General features: G+C 38.0%; 1 protein-coding gene across 5 annotated transcripts; it reads left to right on the forward strand.

The window, feature by feature from the left end:
- Nucleotides 1-1,987: 1,987 nt before the first annotated feature.
- Nucleotides 1,988-15,898, forward strand: LOC100623691 (C-type lectin domain family 2 member E). Of its 5 annotated transcripts, none has more exons than XM_021092367.2 (5): nucleotides 1,988-2,086; nucleotides 8,821-8,913; nucleotides 12,083-12,270; nucleotides 13,061-13,167; nucleotides 15,739-15,898. In XM_021092367.2, exons 1-5 carry the CDS (start codon nucleotides 2,059-2,061, stop codon nucleotides 15,851-15,853), a joined length of 531 nt encoding a protein of 176 aa, XP_020948026.2. In that variant the 5' UTR covers nucleotides 1,988-2,058; the 3' UTR covers nucleotides 15,854-15,898. The 5 variants fall into 5 exon arrangements, 4 of the variants coding, with proteins under 4 accessions (XP_020948026.2, XP_084812911.1, XP_084812910.1 ...); XM_084956785.1 differs by lacking the exon at nucleotides 1,988-2,086 and adding an exon at nucleotides 7,669-7,798; XR_014803850.1 differs by lacking the exon at nucleotides 1,988-2,086 and adding an exon at nucleotides 7,688-8,053 and having other exon boundaries at nucleotides 12,906-13,167.
- The last annotated feature ends 1,038 nt before the right edge of the window (nucleotides 15,899-16,936 follow it).

The raw sequence follows: 16,936 nt of genomic DNA on the forward strand, positions 1-16,936 counted from the left end.
GATTTTTTTCAAAAAATGTTGTGACCTAAATAAAGTAGGGTTGTCAAGTAAATACGAGCTATCCAGTTAAATTTTAAATTCAGTTTAAAAATGGTATATTTTAATGTATGCCTCATGCACTGTTTCTGTTTGTTTTATCTGCAATATTTGTGCTGACCTGAAATTCAAATTTAACTGGCAATGCTAAGGCTTTAATTTGCTCAGTTTGGTCACCTATCCATAACCTCACGGGAATGAGTTGGCTAGAAAAATGAAATTTCATACAAATTTGTATAGGCGGTAGAAATTATTTTATTGAGAAGGAAGGCTTTTCTTCCGTCATTCCTCTTAATTCGAATTCTTCCCACTGTTCCACATGCATATCGGTTGCTGTATCCACTACCTAATCCCATTTTTTTTCTTAGAATTTATTAGATATTTAGGTGTACCGTTAGTATTTTTCAAATGACTGAAAAACATCGGGAAATTCTTTTAAAAAAAAAAGAAACAAACAAACAAACAAAAACAAATGGCTACCAACTACATTTTTTTTTTTTTTTTAAGGCCATACCCTTGACTTATGGAAGTTCCAGGGCCAAGGACTGAATCAAAGCCTCAGCTATGACCTATGCCAGAGCTACAGCAATGCCAGATCCTTTAATGCACTGCACCAGGCCGGGGATCAAGCCCAAGCCTCCACAGCAACCCAGACAACTACAGTCAGATCTTAACACACTGCACCACAGTGGGAAATTCCACTTTAGTCTCTGGCTTTCGCAAGTCACGGAAACCTTACTGGAGTAAGGAGAAGCATAGCTACTGAGGTTTCTACAAAGTCAGTTTGTTATTAGAAGAAACATCATAGCACAAATTTCTCAATCCAGGTGGCTGCAACAGATGGAAGGAAACAGTACAAAACTGAAGGATATGTACTTAGATCCCACGTGTTCGGTCCAGTGGTGAACATCTCTACACTTCATTATTTCTCAAGGCAGCTGGAGATCTGGTTAACAAGCACCCACAAGCTTAGAGCAGCTGTCTCTGGAGGTGAGATGTCAAGGAAATGTTGCTAGGCAACAACTCAAACCAGACCATCTTCAGATCATTACACAACTAGACATCCGTTGTGTCACATGTCGAATGCCTGGTAACATTCTCTTGTCACTCTCACAGTGGCAGTAGTGTGTTCTTAGTTACTATACTTCAAGGCAGTTGGAGTCCAAATTTCAAAAAATATAGCTAGTAATAATATAACTCTTTTACCTTTTCTATTTTGTGTCTAAAACATGTACTAACTCATTCTGAAGTAACTCATCTCAAAACCCACACTAGAAACAAGAGAAAAATGGGGAAAAAATTACATACATGTGCAATGATTTAAAGGCTTAAAAGATGTGGTAGGTGCACTCTAAGGAATCACAGGAAATATTTACTTATGAAACAGATAATGAAATAAATAGAAAATAGTTTCAACACAATGAGATTCCCCAAAAGGTTGTATTTTTTTAAAAAGTAATTTATAAGACTAAGATATTTTTTAAGGTTCTGCCTCCCTTCCTTTTTACCTAGCAAGAACTGATGTCCCCAATTTATGATCAAGAAAGAATCATGAACCCACAACCCTCAGCCACATTTGTGAAAATGGAAAGAATGCATAGACAGGGATTAGAGGATGGGGAACCAGGTCAATCTAGTATTTTGAAAAGACTATACTAAGCACACAGAAATTAACCTTATTCTTTCATTGCATTAAACTCACTCTAAGACTCTTCCACACGTGGAGAGTTTGGGATCAGTCCCATATATTCTGTGGTTCCTTTCAGTAACAAGAACATTCTCATTTCAGAAATTAGTATGTCCAATATAACATAAACACTTCGATGTCTTCTATCCAAACTTAAACCTCAACTGAAAACCTCTTCCCTCCTCCAGTTTACACTACTTCTGACCTGGAATCCTAGGAGCTGATGAGATGAGCTGTTTGTGTCCTGTTTTTCTCTCTAGTTTCATCAGTTCCTCTTCATACTAGCTGCTGTTTCTGACCCAGTATGGGGAGAGAAAACTGGAAGAACAGAGCACATGTGTGATTTGATGGCTGCCTTACTGAGTGAGTGATTTTGTGGGTTTCTCAGAAATCACCTTATCTGATGGCTACTTACTTTCTATGAGAGATGTTTTTCTTGAGCTGTTCTTCCTCAGCTTTAGGGCTTTCATTGTCTAGAGCCTCATTGGATACTTTTTTTTTTTTTTTTTTTTTTGTCTTTTTGCTATTTCTTGGGCCGCTCCCGCCGGCATATGGAGGTTCCCAGGCTAGGGGGTCGAATCTGAGCTGTAGCCTCCGGCCTACGCCAGAGCCACAGCAACTCGGGATCCGAGCCGCGTCTGCAACCTACACCACAGCTCACGGCAACGCCGGATCGTTAACCCACTGAGCAAGGGCAGGGACTGAACCCGCAACCTCATGGTTCCCAGCAGGATTCGTTAACCACTGCGCCACCACGGGAACTCCGATACTTTTTTTTTTTTAATTGTACAATATATACAACATGAACTTTCCTGTCTTAACCATCTTTAAGTGTATAGTTCAGTAGTGTTAAGTACATTCACATTGTTGTGCAACCAATCTCTGGAATGCTTTTCATATTGCCAAAATGAAACTCTATACCTATTAAACAATAACTCACCACTTCCTCCTCTCCCCGTCCCCAACTCCTGACAACCACTATTCTACTTTCTGTTTCTATGAGTTTGGTCAGTCTAGGTCCCTCTTACAATAGAATCATGCAGTGTTTTTTGTTTGTTATGGCTTATTTCACCTGGCATAATATCCTCAAGATCCATCCATGTTGAAGCATGTGTTATATTTTTTTTTCCTTTTTAATGTTGAATAATATTCCATTGTGGGTATGTACACTTTGTTTATCCACTCATCCATAAATGGATATTTGTGTTTCTTTCACCTCTTGGCTATTGTGAACAGTGATGTTTTGAACATGGATTCATAGGAGGTTCCCACTGTGGCTCAGCAGTAATGAACCCAACTAGGATCCATGAGAATGCAGGTTTGATCCCTGACCTCGCTCAGTGGGTTAAGGATCTGGTGTTGAGGAGAGCTGTGGTGTAGGTCACAGATGTGGCTCAGATCTCGTATTGTTTGGCTATTATATAGGCCGGCAGCTACAGCTTTGCTTCGACCCCTAGCCTGGGAATTTCCATATGCCACTAGTCCCGCCCTAAAAAGACAAAAAAAAAAAAAAAAAAGAATATGGGTCCATAAATTTGTCTTGAAAACATTGCTTTCAGTTATTTGAGGGTATATCTCCAAAAGTAGAAATGCTGGATCCTATAATAATTCAATGTTTAATTTTTTGAAGAAACACTATAGCGTTTTCCACAGTGGTCACACCATTTTCCATTCCCACAACTGTGCATAGAGGTGTCAATGAATCCACCTCCTCTTAGCACTTGTTATTTTCTATATTTTGAAAGTAGTGATCCTAATGGCTCTCCTAATGGTGTCTTATGTCACTGTGATTTTGATTTGCATCTCACTAAAGATTACTGATGTGGAGCCTCTTTTCATGTATTTGATGACCACTTGTATGTCTTTTTTGGAGAAATGTCTATTCAAGTTCTTTTTTTTTTAATTGGGTTTTATTTTGTTTTTGTTTTTGTTTTACTGTTGAGATGGAGGAGTTTTTAAACATGTGATGAATTTTAATCCCTTATCAGATATATAACTTGTAAATATTTTTTCCAGTTCTGTACATGACCTTTTCACTCTATTGACGAGGTACTTTGATGCACAGAAAATTTTAATTCTGATATAGTCCAACTTGACAATTTTTGCTTTCATTGCCGGGGATGTGGGTGTCATAGTCAAGAAATTATTGCCAAATTCATTGTCATAAAGTGTCGCCCTAAGTGTTTTAAAAATTTTAGCTCTATGTTTAGATCTTTGATAGATTTTAAATTAATTTTTTTGGTGGTGTAAGATAAGGGTTCTGCTTCCTTATTTGGCACATAGATATCAAGCTTCCCCAGCCCCATTAGTTGAAAACATGGTACTTTCCCTGGTGAATAGTCTTGGCACTCTCGTTGAAAATCACTTGCACAGATAGGTGAAGAGTGATTTCTGAGTTCTCCAACCTATTCTATCAACCTATGTAATTAATTCTCTTGATGCCAGTAGTGCACTGTTTTGATTACTGTAGCTTTGTAATAAGTTTTGAAATTGAGAAATTTGAGACTTCCAATTTTGTCAGTCTTTTTTCAAAATTGTTTTGACCAGGATTGCTTAAGTTTCCACATGAATCTTTGGATGGATTTTTTTTTTAATGATTTTTATTTTTTCCATTATAGCTGGTTTACAGTGTTCTGCCAATTTTCTACTATACAGCAAAGTGACCCAGGCACACAGACATATACGCATTCTTTTTCTCACATTATCCTCCATCGTGCTGCATCATAAGTGACTAGATATATTTCTCAGTGCTATTCAGCAGGATCTTATTGATTATCCATTCCAAAGGCAATAGTTAGCATCTATTAGCCCCAGATTCCCAGTCCATCCCACCTCCTCCTCCCCCTCTCCCTTGGCAACCACAAGTCTGTTCTCCAAGTACATGAGTTTCCTTTTGCATGGATTTTTACATTTCTGCAAAAAACACTGTTGGCATTTTGATTGGGATTGCATTGTAACCTGTATTGTATATTTTTGGGTACATTTCATAACCACCCTAAGCCAGTGTCCCAAGATAGGAGGCACAACTTGTTTCACTCTGTGATTGGTGGAAGTAGATTATCTCCCTTTTACTCCCTTATTTCCTTGCTCTGCCAGCCTCAGGCCCCTCCATAAATAGTCTTTAGATGAATATGGTAGGGTCAGGTAATGGACACTACTCCATTCAAACTCTAGGGGACACATTTGTGTCCAGAACTGGACCTTTGGGAGTTATTCTCCCTTGTCTAGAGATGAGTGGGAAAGTCTCCCTCCCTCACTATGGCTCACTGAGGTAATGCACAGCATAAGGAGCCTCCTTACAAATGTATTTCTCTCCTGTATTCAAATATCTTTGTATTCTCAAGGAAAATCATGGTTTAATATAAGTCAGCTTGGTTTCACACTCACATATGTCTCTCCTGCAGAAGTGACAGTTCCGCTGGCTTTAGGATGCAGAGTACTTAGTACTTCTGAATTGTCCTTGACCTTTAATATCTCAGGTGAAACGGAACAGAAAGAGGTTTTCTCTTTAAAAGACCTTGTTACAGTGCATGTGAGGAATTTTGATACTTCCTCTTTCTTTGTGTCTTGCAACCAATAAACAATGCCTGCCCCCACCCAGATTTTTTTTTTGAAAAACCTTCAGCAATGACACTATATCAGACACTACTGATTACATATCCCAATCCATTCTACTCTGCTACATTTTAGGTGGAGTCCTGTTTTGGGGGTTGAGGGATGGATATAGTATATATTTCCCTTTAGTTAGAGGTGATTTTATCTATACTGTTTTGACTGGATTTAATAGTGGATATCAATTTAACTTCAATTAAATACAAAAACTCTACACTTGTAGTCTCCTCTCCCCCACACTTTGTGTTCTTGTATTCAGAGTTTTCTTCTGTTTATATTGTGTATGCATTCACATAAGGACAGGTACTGCATTATCTTATTTATATGTAGAATTTAAAATTGTCTAACTCATAGATGCAGAAAGTAGAATAGGGCTTGCCAGGGACTGGGGGAAGGAAGAAATGGGGGAGATGTTAATCAAAGGGAAGACGATTCAGCTGTTCAACATTAATAATTTCTTCTTAAAAGCCGATATCCTGTAATGTGACTACAGTTGATGACACTGTAGACACAGTACTTATACTTGAAATTTGCTAAGTGGATAGAGCTTAACTGTTCTCACCAAAAGAAAGAAAGAAGGAAGGAACAGAAAAGAAAGAGAAAAAAGAGAACAAAACAATGTAATATATTAAAACATTAAGTCAGGCCCTTAAAAGAGATACACCTTTTATTTGTCAGTTAATATCTCAATAAAGCTAGTGTTTGAAGTCAATCAAGTATCCATGTCTCATTATTCTCTTTCCTTTTATCAAAATAGATGATTCTAGTAGTGAGGTTATATAGGTGTTTTGGGTAATAATCCAATTCGGGTCTCTCAGTGCTCAGAACAGAGCATACATTGTAGTAAAGATTCTACAATAACTAAGGTAGTATGATTAAAAACATCAAAAGTAGGACTTCCTGTTGTGGTGCAGCAGGTTAAGAATTTGATTGCAATGGCTTGGGTCACTGTGGAGATGAGAGTTCAATTCCGGTCTGGTGCAGTAGGCTAAGGATGTGGCATGCCACAGCTTTCCATCCCTGGCTCAGGAACTTCTATATACCATGGGTGGAGTCAAAAAAAAAAAAAAAAAAAGAGAGAGAGAGAGAGGGAGATAGTTTATCATGGTGATGGGTGATGTCCATACTTCCACTTTGTGGGAGACTCTAGATATGGAGCCAGAGGAATTTAGTGAAGGCAAATATCAACAAAAATAAGGAAAGTGGTTGTTATGAACAGGATGGAGGTGTTCCAGAGAAGTTATGTCTACAAAAAAAAAAAATTTACTTTAAAGAAATTTTCAGAGATATTCCATAACACTCCAAAGGCAAAAGATCAAGTGTTGAAACCTCATTCAAAGTTAGAAGGATGAGAGTTTGAAGCAGTACAGAAAAGATGCTTGCTTCATATTGTAAGTTATATAAAAAGAAAGCAAGTCTGGAGGCAAGACTCCTGATAGGCTGTTTATATTTTTAATTAAAAAAACAGGAAGTTCCCCTCGTGGCTCAGTGGTTAACGAATCCAACTAGGAACCATGAGGTTGCAGGTTCGATCCCTGGTCTTGCTCAGTGGGTTAAGGATCCGGCGTTGCCCTGAGCTGTGGTGTAGGTTGCAGACACGGCTTGGATTCCGCGTTGCTGTGGCTCTAGCGTAGGCCGGCGGCTACAGCTCTGATTCGACCCCTAGCCTGGGAACCTCCATATGCCGCGGGAGCCGCCCAAGAAATAGCAAAAAGACAAAAAAAAAAAAAAAAAAATTAAACACGAATTTTTAATGGTTTAAAATACAGTGTTCGAAATATATATACTTTACTGTTTTGAGGGAGAGCAAGAGAGATTTCAATGTTTGAACAAAAAATATTAAAGCTTAAGGAACTACCATAAGGTTCCCCTTTGATTATTAAAATAACATGGCATAGGGGGAGTCATTTTTACCACCCTGTTCTGCTGTACAGAGGGAGGACTGCCTGTATATGAAACAGATTTTTATTCACATACTATGGAAACATGTAAAATCAGTGGCTTTGTTTCCTGAAAATTTCCCTAAACAGTCCATAGGTAAACCTAGAAGTCAGAAGTGTTAAAGGAACAGAAAAAAAAAAAAAAAAAAGCATTAAAAAAAGTTAGGGAAGGGGGATGGGCAAAGCTACCTTGTGGTGTGGGAGAGTATGTACAGACCAATACCCCACATGTTGCCAAACTGTCTCTGATTTGAGATCTTAGGGAGGCTATATAAAGACACCGAAATTGGAGCGTTCAGGCCGCTCTAGGCTCTGGTTTGAGCCGTTAGCAGGCGGATAGGAGGGAGCCAATCAGAGATTGAATTCTCAGAGTCATCCTTGTACTCCAGCCAATCCCGGCCGCTGAGCCACTGCCTCTGCAGCAGGGTACTGGTTAGTGCTTACCAAGGAGCCGTTACTACCCAGGCTCATAAAAAACAGGAGGGGAAAGGACAAATGATACCTGCCATCTTGCCAAAATCCAGTAAGGGGGCTGCGCGGAGCTTGCTAGGTTGCTGCACTGTTTCCACATCAGTCTTGCTGCAGCCCTGCCCTCTGAGAAAACTGGTACCTCACTTTCCTTCAGGGTGCACCAGATAGAATTAGCAATTCATTCCTGGGATTATCCCAGTAACTGTGACCGCATAGGAGCCTTCTCTATGAGCATTGGAGATGGAAGATGAAAGGGTTAAGAGTGAAGATGAGATGCAGTCGGTGGGGCAGAGAGCCAACAGGCCAGGTATGGCCTCAGATACAGGAACTGAGCCTGAGCCTCCTTCCTTTCTTTCCTTTTTTTTTTGAGATTTTAAGGCCACATGTGGAAGTTCCCAGGCAAGGGGTCTAATTAGAGCTGCAGCTGCCAGCCTGCCCCACAGTCACAGCAATTCCAGATCCGAGCTGCATCTGTGACCTACACCACAGATCACCAGCAATGCAGGATCTTTAACCCACTGAGCAAGGCGAGGGATCAAACCTGCATCCTCATGGACACTAGTTGAGTTCATTACCACTTAGGGTGGGGGTGAGGGGTGAAGCAAGGGAACTCCCTGAGCTTCCTTTCCTGATCCCAGTCTGCACCCTCAGCGTTTTGATTTATACTTATGTAATCTGGCCCTTAAATATAAGAAATCTTGAGTAATAAAACAAAGCCTTCTGAAAAAGGGTAGATCCATCCCTCTCTACCAGATTTCTCCCCACCCCTTGGTAAAGGCAGCATTTCACTAAAAATTTCCAAGAAGAAACTTGGTGTTCTGTTCTGGACAGACGATTGAGTAACATACTTCTCAGAAATGGCACCAAAAAGTAGAACCACATCATTTTTGAGACTTCTGCTGAAAATTAGACATCTGTGCCCTTTCTCACACTTTTAACACATTAATTACTAGTTGTGAACAGTAGTAGCACATAGAGAAGATGAGGAAAAAGATAAACATTACTTGGGTCTTTTGTGTATTTGCTTGTTGTTTGTTTTTCTCTAGAAGATAAACAATGACATGTTTTCCATAGGCATAATGACCAAAAAAATGCTAATCATGTCAAGTTTGATATGCGGAGGCATTGCCTTTCTTCTTTGGGGAGTATTGGGATTATTTCGACAATGTAAGTAAACGATATCTGCTGAAAATATTTTGATCGTATTTTTATGGAGTCAGTCACATCAGTGACTAGCTTTTCCTTCCCCTTAATGGAACCAGAGCATCTACTAGTTCTTCAAACTTAGTTACCCTGTTGTGCTTTCTAGAATGATCATCCTTTTCATAAATATCTGATGAACTTCAGGCATAGTACTAGGTGATAATATCAAAATTTTTAAAAAAAAATTTAAAAAGGAGATTTCTGGCCTGGAAGGAATTCATCTTTAATTGAAGCAAGAGCATGTCAACAGATAGTAACATGACAAAGTAATTGCTAAATAGAAGTATGTTCAATTTGAAGCAGAAGAGAAGATGATAAGTCTGCCTCTAGTAGTCGAGTGAGGCTTTATGAAAGGAGAAGTATTTGTGCTGAAGCATAAGGTCAGGTCGGCATTTATCAGAGAGCACCTTAGATGAGCTAAAGAACATGAGTGTCTGTTTCTACCTTTTAATATATGCATTACATTTGTGGCCTGGTTCTTCTTTATTTAATCTAAACTCGAAAATTTCTTAGCAGCTTTGTCATGCGTATTGTAGCTACTGAAGTAATGTTTTCTCCAACACCTCAGATGGGCTGCATGTGGCTTTGGGCCATATGCTGGAGCGTCCAGACCCAAAAAACAAAGTAACATAAAGTCAGGGTGTGTTTGGAGACAGGTGAATATATCATTTGTGTGAAAGTAATGAACACCTGAATTAAAGATACAATATGGACAAGAGTCCCAGTTATTAAATATCTTATTTTTAAAAATGCAAGTGTCAAGAGAATGATACAGGGTGTAATTAGAAGAGTTAAAAAGAAATGGGGCAGACACTTATTACACTTCCCTAGAGTATTAATGCTCTCACTCCCATAGATGATTATTTCACACTTTCTCCTTTCTCTCAAAATCTTTAATGCCTCTTTCCACCTCTTCACTCTTAAGTCTATATCTTTGCTTCCAATTTACTTTAGAAATAATAACAATTGAGAAAACTTTCAAATACTCTCATCACCATACTTATTTTCTTACTTCTGTCTTTACCCATGTTCTCCATCTAGATTCCTTTACATGGAAGATTCATGTTCTACACTAGATCCTATAGCCTCTTACCTAATTGATAACATTACTCTAGTAATTCTCCTCTCTCTCTCTCCTACATTCTGTCTTTTCATGCTCAACTGGAATATCCCCACCAACAGTATGGTGTAGTGGTATTTCTCCTACCCTGAAAAAAACAAACAAACAAACAAACAAAAAACCTCACTAGACTTTACTCCTCCTTTGGCTACCAATTTATTTATTTTTCTCCTCTGTACAGTAACTTCCTTGGAAAATTGTCTTTGCTGGTTTTTTTTTTTTTTTTTCTAATTTCTGTCTTTCCATTTCCCATTAAATCTACTCTGATAAAACTCCCACTTCCTCCTTTTTCACCGAATTTGTCTTTCAAGTTCAGGTGTAACTTCCACGCCCATTCTCAGTCTTCTTACTTGACCTTTGCAGCATTTAGCACTCTTTCTTATTGGAAATAATCTTCCAAAACATCATTCTCTCATGCTTTGCATCTGCCTAGTTGGTTTCTCCTTCAGGTTTCCTTTGCATGTTCCTTCTCTTCTCCCTGGCCTCTTACCTCTGGTATGCCCCAACAATCTCATTCCCGTTCACTTTGATATATTTTATGATGAACTATATAATTTACTAGTCCCGTTAAGGGAGGATTTTTTATGTTATGTACACTGTTGTATTCCTAGAGCTACAGGGGTCTGGAACATATTTGAGGCTCAAGTAGTAATTGTTGAATGCATGAATAAATTAATGAGTGAATAAAAAACTTGGCTTTCTGGTGACTCAAGTTCTGAACCAAATACTTGATTTTTAAAAGAGCAGTTTATTTAAACTTGACATTTTAAAGTCATTTTGAAATTAATACTTTTTTTTTTTGCCCTTTTTTGCCATTTCTTGGGCCGCTTCCGCAGCATGTGGAGGTTCCCAGGCTAGGGGTCGAATGGGAGCTGCAGCTGCCAGCCTATGACAGAACCATAGCAATGTGGGATCCGAGCCACTTCTGCAACCTACACAGCAGCTCACAGCAACGCTGGATCCTTAACCCACTGAGCAAGGCCAGGGACAGAACCCACAACCTCATGGTTCTTAGTCGGATTCGTTAACCACTGAGCCACGACGGGAACTCCAGAAATTAATACTTTTAAATAATTTTGGTGACCTGAGTTTTTCTACTTGGCTTTCATACCAGGGCTCATGTGCATAGTCCCACACTGCTGGTTTAGTCCCATTTGAGGATCCTCCCATTCACAAGCTTGACTGGGAGCAAGTCATCTATTTTGGCTGTAGACAAAAGGTGTCCTTTTGGTAAACCTTGTTTTTCTGAAGGTTATTGTAACTTAAGTAATTTCATCTATCTGGTGGTAGTAAGTTGGACACTAAAAAGTGGATGGTATAAGGCTAGTAAGATTTCAACATTCAACATTTTTCCCTTTCTTTGTTTCGTGTTTAGGGATAAAGGAGCCGCTTTAATGTTGCAACAGAACAAAGGGTGGGGGAAAAAAAAATGTAATTGTAATGTATACATGTAAGGATAACCTGACCCCCTTGCTGTACAGTAGGAAAATAAAAAAATTTAAAAAAAAAGAAAATAAAAGTCACTTATATTCTTGGCATGCAAAAAAAAAAAAAAAAAGAAATGCTGTTCTTAAAAGACAACCTAGTCTTAGTAAAGTCAGCAGTAGGGAGCTGGTTCTCTGAGATTAGTGATAAGGATAAATAGTTCATTTACAGTGAAGTATGTCTCAGACATCATAGTAAATTGCAGTGAAGAAAATGGATAAATAGAGAAAATACCAGTGGTATGAAAAAGAATGGAAGGAAAAATGACAAGAGAATATGGAGTTCCTAGAAGTTTATTATTGCCATCTTAAGGTCTGCACAGATATGCATCCTTCACCGGTGATTTATTTCATGCTCAGTTTTGATCTCCAAGGTCTGAATTAATGTTTAAAGTTACATTATTTGAATTGAATATGGAAGTAACATTTGTTTTCTCAATGTGAAATTTATGACAATCTTTTACATTGAAGGTCAATATCATTTTCTTTCACTTTCTTCATTTTTTCCTCTATTGCTGTGTTAATTTAGTTAAAAGCTCAAGTACCTATGAGAACAAGACATGCACTGAAGCTGCAACTGTGTGTCCAAAAGACTGGAACCGAATCGGTAATTATTGCTTCTTTCAGTTTGAACATGAACAAACTTGGCTAGATAGCCAGACATCTTGCATGACCGTTTATGGATCTCTGGCCATATTCAACTCCAAGGAAGAAGTGGTGAGATGTCTCCTTTGCAATATAAAGTTTATTTAATTTGTTGAGTAGCTACTCCATGACAGGTATATCTCAAGGGTATGATAGATCAGTCAACAAAAGATTCAAAGATCTTTGCCTTAATGGAGATTACACCCCAAAGGAGGCGTTAAGGAATAAAAAAATCTTAATAATAAATATATAAATTATACATTATACTACAAGTTAGTAAATTGTATGCAAAAAAAAAATGTTAAGGGGTATTATGAATGTTCTGAGTCGGTAGACGCAAGTAAGATAGTCTTATCTTAAGACTATGATAACGCTTAAGCAAAAGTGTAATGTAGATGAAGGAATTAATTAAGGGAATGTCTGGGACATAAACGTCCCAGAAAAGAAAACAGCTAGAACAGGGATCTTAAGGTAGGTATCTGCCCAGAATAGTCAAGGAATAGAAAAGAGGCAGCCAGTCACTGTACCTAAAATGAGGAAGTGAGTGAAGGATATGGATCATTTGGGTCTGGGAGGCTGCTGAAAACACTTTGGTTCTTCCTCTGAGTAAAACTAGGGAGCTATTGCAAAAAATGAAAAAAAAAAAGTGTGTTATGATCTGAATTAAGTTTTTAAAGAATCATTTTCTTTTAAATGTTATATGCCAGCGAATGACAAGTATAAAAGCACAGTGTGTGTTACCTGGCTGATGCAATAACTCTAGCAAGAGAGTAATGGGCTCCAAAAAGGACCAGAGCACTGGAGGTAGTAAGAATGAGAAAACTAGGAGAGATCCATTACAGCACTCTGTATTTTGTAAAAGGAAACTTTGATGCCTTATCTGGGATCTTCTTTTTATTGGATTGGACTGAAAAAGCATGGTGCAAGAGATCTTTGGATGTGGACAAATGGAATTGCCTTCAAAAATTGGTAAGCCTTAATAACATGTATTTGTTACTAATGGCACTATAATCAGCTACCTCCGTAAGTTCCTCTACACCACATGCCAAAAAGATTTCAACAGTGAGATGACAAAGAGAACCTTCAGACAAATAAATGGTCTTTAGCGAGAGTTGGGCACCAAATACCAACTTTACTTCTATATGGTGAGTCCAAAGGTTCTTCTTTTTCCAAAGTCCATCTAGTTTGACCCTCACCTCGTTCTACTTGGGATTTACCTTTTGTATGTCTGTCTGTCTGTTTACTGTTGTTTCAGACTCTCCCCTTGACAAAGAAGTCATAGAAAGTATACTCAAGCCTACATTTACCATGCCCACTGCTGGCCTGAAATGGAAGAGTTTAAGAGAGAAAGAAAGACAAAACATTTGCTTCAGTTGACCTTTATTTAAAATTCTAGAACCGCTCTCTGTTTCTAAACTTGAAGTATTGATTTTACCTTTAGACTCCATTTTTTAAATTCAAGTATAGCTTATTTACTGTGTTGCACCACTTTCTGCTCTACAGAAAAGTGACCCAGTCATACATATAAATATATATCTATATATTATTTTTCTCATATTATATTCCATAATGGTCTATCTTAAGAGACTGGTTGTAGTTCCCGGTGCTATACAGCAGGACCTCATTGCTTATCCATTCTAAATGTAATAGTTTACATCTACTAACCCCAAACTCTCAATCCATCCCACTCCCTCCCCCTCCTCCTTGGCAATCACAAGTCTGCTCTCCATGTCTGTGAGTCTGTTTCTGTTTTTCAGATAGGTTCATCTCTGCCACATTTTAGATTCCATTTATAAGTGATATCATATGGTAGTTTTCTTTCTCTTTCTGACTTCACTTAGTATGAGACTCTCTAGTTGCATCCATGTTAATGCAAATGGCATTGTTTCATGCTTTTTTATGGCTGAGTTATATTCCATTTTTGTTCTTGAACCATTAAGACCTTCCTCAACTTCAGGATGGAAAATGGAATTGGAAGGATACTGAGCACCCCATGGAAAGGGCCACTTGATGCAACTTATTGAGCACCTGTAATGGATAGGTACTGCCCTCATTGTGTGGCATTTGTGCTAGATGTGATATAGAGTGTATGGTATGATAAAGAGAGTAACAGGAGTTTCTTAATTTAGAGTAACTTCTGTCATCATTGTATTTGTATCCAATTTGTGTATCAATTTGCTAAGGCCACTGTAACAGATACCACAGACTGGGTGGCTTGAATAATAGCTTTGGAGACTAGAAGCCTCAGGTGAAGGTTTGGCAGAATTTTCTTTTGAGGTCTCTCTCCTTAGCTTGCAGATGGCCACCTTCCCTTTCTGTGTCTTCACTTGATCTTCTTTCTATGCACACACCCGTGTCTAAATTTCTTCTTTGCATAAGGACATCAGTTATACTAGATTAGGGTCCACCGTAAAGACCTCATTTTAACTTAACCACTGCTTTAAACACTTCATCTCCTAAGATAGTTACCTTCTGAGCTACTAGGGGTTAGGTCTTTAATATATGAATTTGGGGGTAGGGGGCACATAATAATTCAGCTCATAACAATTATTGAGTTCTCAATTGTCACTAGGGAATGCATAGGCACAGAAATACACATATATTTTGAAAACAGGGAGGATGAAAATTTGAAGGTTCCCTAGAAGTTAGGAAGTATACACCAGTGCTACAAAGTTCCCTGCCCCCCAAATCCTGAAAGCATTTTAATTACTAGAAATTACATGTCAGGAATTTATTATAACTCACCATTCTATTTTTCTTTTCTTCATTTTGAACTTTCATTTTCCTCTCCCTATGTATGACCTAAAATAGGAATTTGGGAAATCCTTGCTAAATATTGTATTTATGATTATTTACATGTATCACAGCCTATCAAAGAGCACCCATTTCATCATGACAGTGGTTACCTTAGGGTAGTCCAATTTTTGCAGCATGTGTAGGGTGGTCAATTAAATGTTGGTTACCTTCTTCCTCTATATAATCTTCAAATGGCTAAACACATTTAATTTTTTATTTAATTTTATTGGAGTGGTACATATATACAATGAAATATTATTCAGCCATGAAGAAGAATTAATCATGCCATTTGTAGCAACATGGATAGACCTACAGATTCTCATATTATAGTGAAGTAAGTCAGACAAAGAAGGACAAATATATGATATCACTTATATGTGTAATCTAATGAAAATGACACAAAAGAACTTATAAAACAGAAACAAACTCGTAGACTTCAAAACACATCATTTATTAATTTTTATTCTAGAGTATAAAGGGAAGAATACACTCTTTCACAAAATGACTTACAATGTTTACTTCCCTTACTTCCCTTTCTTCCCATTGCCCCAATCCCGAGGTAAAATTTGGAGGTAAGAGCCTGAAAAAAGGAGAGAAGCAGCTTATTTCACTTTCTCCACGCCTTCCACTTTGCATGTTTTGAAACAGGGTCTCCGAAAGTTTACACTACACATTTTAGGTCATTCTTCATTATTTTTCAGGAGGTTCAATGAATAAAGAACTAATCTCTTTGTTTTGTTCCAGGTTTAATATTGAAGGAGGTGGAAACTGTGCCTACATCTTTAAGACAGGCATAAGCAGCGCCGACTGCGATGATGCCAAAAAACACATATGCAGCAGAAGAAGTTTTTGTCCTTAGGTAAAGAATTTCCCCACAAAGGAAATAAAGTGATTAGAAAAGTTATCTTTTGTCTATTATAAATTCATATAGATATATTTTCCTTCCCATCAAACATATGCTTTTAAGTTCACTGATGAAATTTTAAAATGATATTTATCTTCATTCATTACTTTTCTAAGAAGCCAGGAGACTAAACTGAGCTTTTCCACAGTGTGGCTAGACCCGCAAGTTGGTGCATGTAAGCCTGTAGGGGTGATGGTGGCCTTGGTCATAACTGATTAATCTGCATACTTCAGAGGGTAAAGGGAAGAGAGTGAAGGATGCCTCTACTTATCTGGAATTTAATTACATCTGCCTAAAGGAGACAAAAGAGATGAAGCATGGCATGAGGTGAGCATTGAGTGTTTCTCTCAGCCTTGCATGGTATATAATGCATTTAGAGTTTGGAAAGACAGCCCATAGGCTTTCCGAAATAAATTGGGATGAATTGAGGTTTTAGTTTGCATCCCTCTCATGGACCAAACCCCATGGAGATAAATTCGCACCAAGCCAAGTACAACTGTCCATGATTCCCTACAATTTTGTTCAAGTTACTAAACATAAGAATTATTTACATCAAATGGGTTTGTGGTTGCCATTGCTCCTGACACCAGTGAAGGAGTCAGGCTTTGCAGGATGAGTCATGGTGAGCAGAGCAGGAGTATTTGGAGATGGAGCAGAACATGAGGAAAGAAGCCTGGATGAGTTGAAGAAATCTGGTCTTTCACAGAGCTATGGGATTTTGATTCCAGATAGTATGTCAACATATATCTGAGAGAGAAAGGGAGAGGATCAACATCTAGTTTTCATTACAAATCTGTTAACTTTTTAATAGTTAATATTTTTTTCCGTTATGTTTACATTTACAAACACAATGAGTAATCCTCTTCTAAGTATTGGTTTATACACTTAACTATGCCAAGTGTTTTCAACCCCTCAAAGATGAAGATTTCATAGCAATTTTTCTTAAATAAATGGACAAATGAAAACTTTGATTATTTACCTAAGGCTGTATTAAATGATAGAACTACATTTTTTTTTCTTTTTCACTTCCTTTTCCAT

This window comes from Sus scrofa, chromosome 5 (assembly GCF_054392235.1).
Source record: "Sus scrofa isolate SSC_HxYL_T2T_F1_AM1 chromosome 5, Sscrofa_HxYL_maternal_Yorkshire_Landrace_v2.0, whole genome shotgun sequence".
In the NCBI taxonomy this organism is placed as follows: Eukaryota; Metazoa; Chordata; class Mammalia; order Artiodactyla; family Suidae; genus Sus; species Sus scrofa.

Coding starts and splice junctions, on each gene's coding strand:
- LOC100623691 (XM_084956784.1), top strand. CDS start 7,987: ATGGAAGATGAAAGGGTTAAGAGTGAAGATGAGATGCAGTCGGTGGGG. Junction 12,271..13,060: donor TCAACTCCAAGGAAGAAGTG/GTGAGATGTCTC, acceptor ATTTTGTAAAAG/GAAACTTTGATGCCTTATCT. Junction 13,168..15,738: donor GGAATTGCCTTCAAAAATTG/GTAAGCCTTAAT, acceptor GTTTTGTTCCAG/GTTTAATATTGAAGGAGGTG.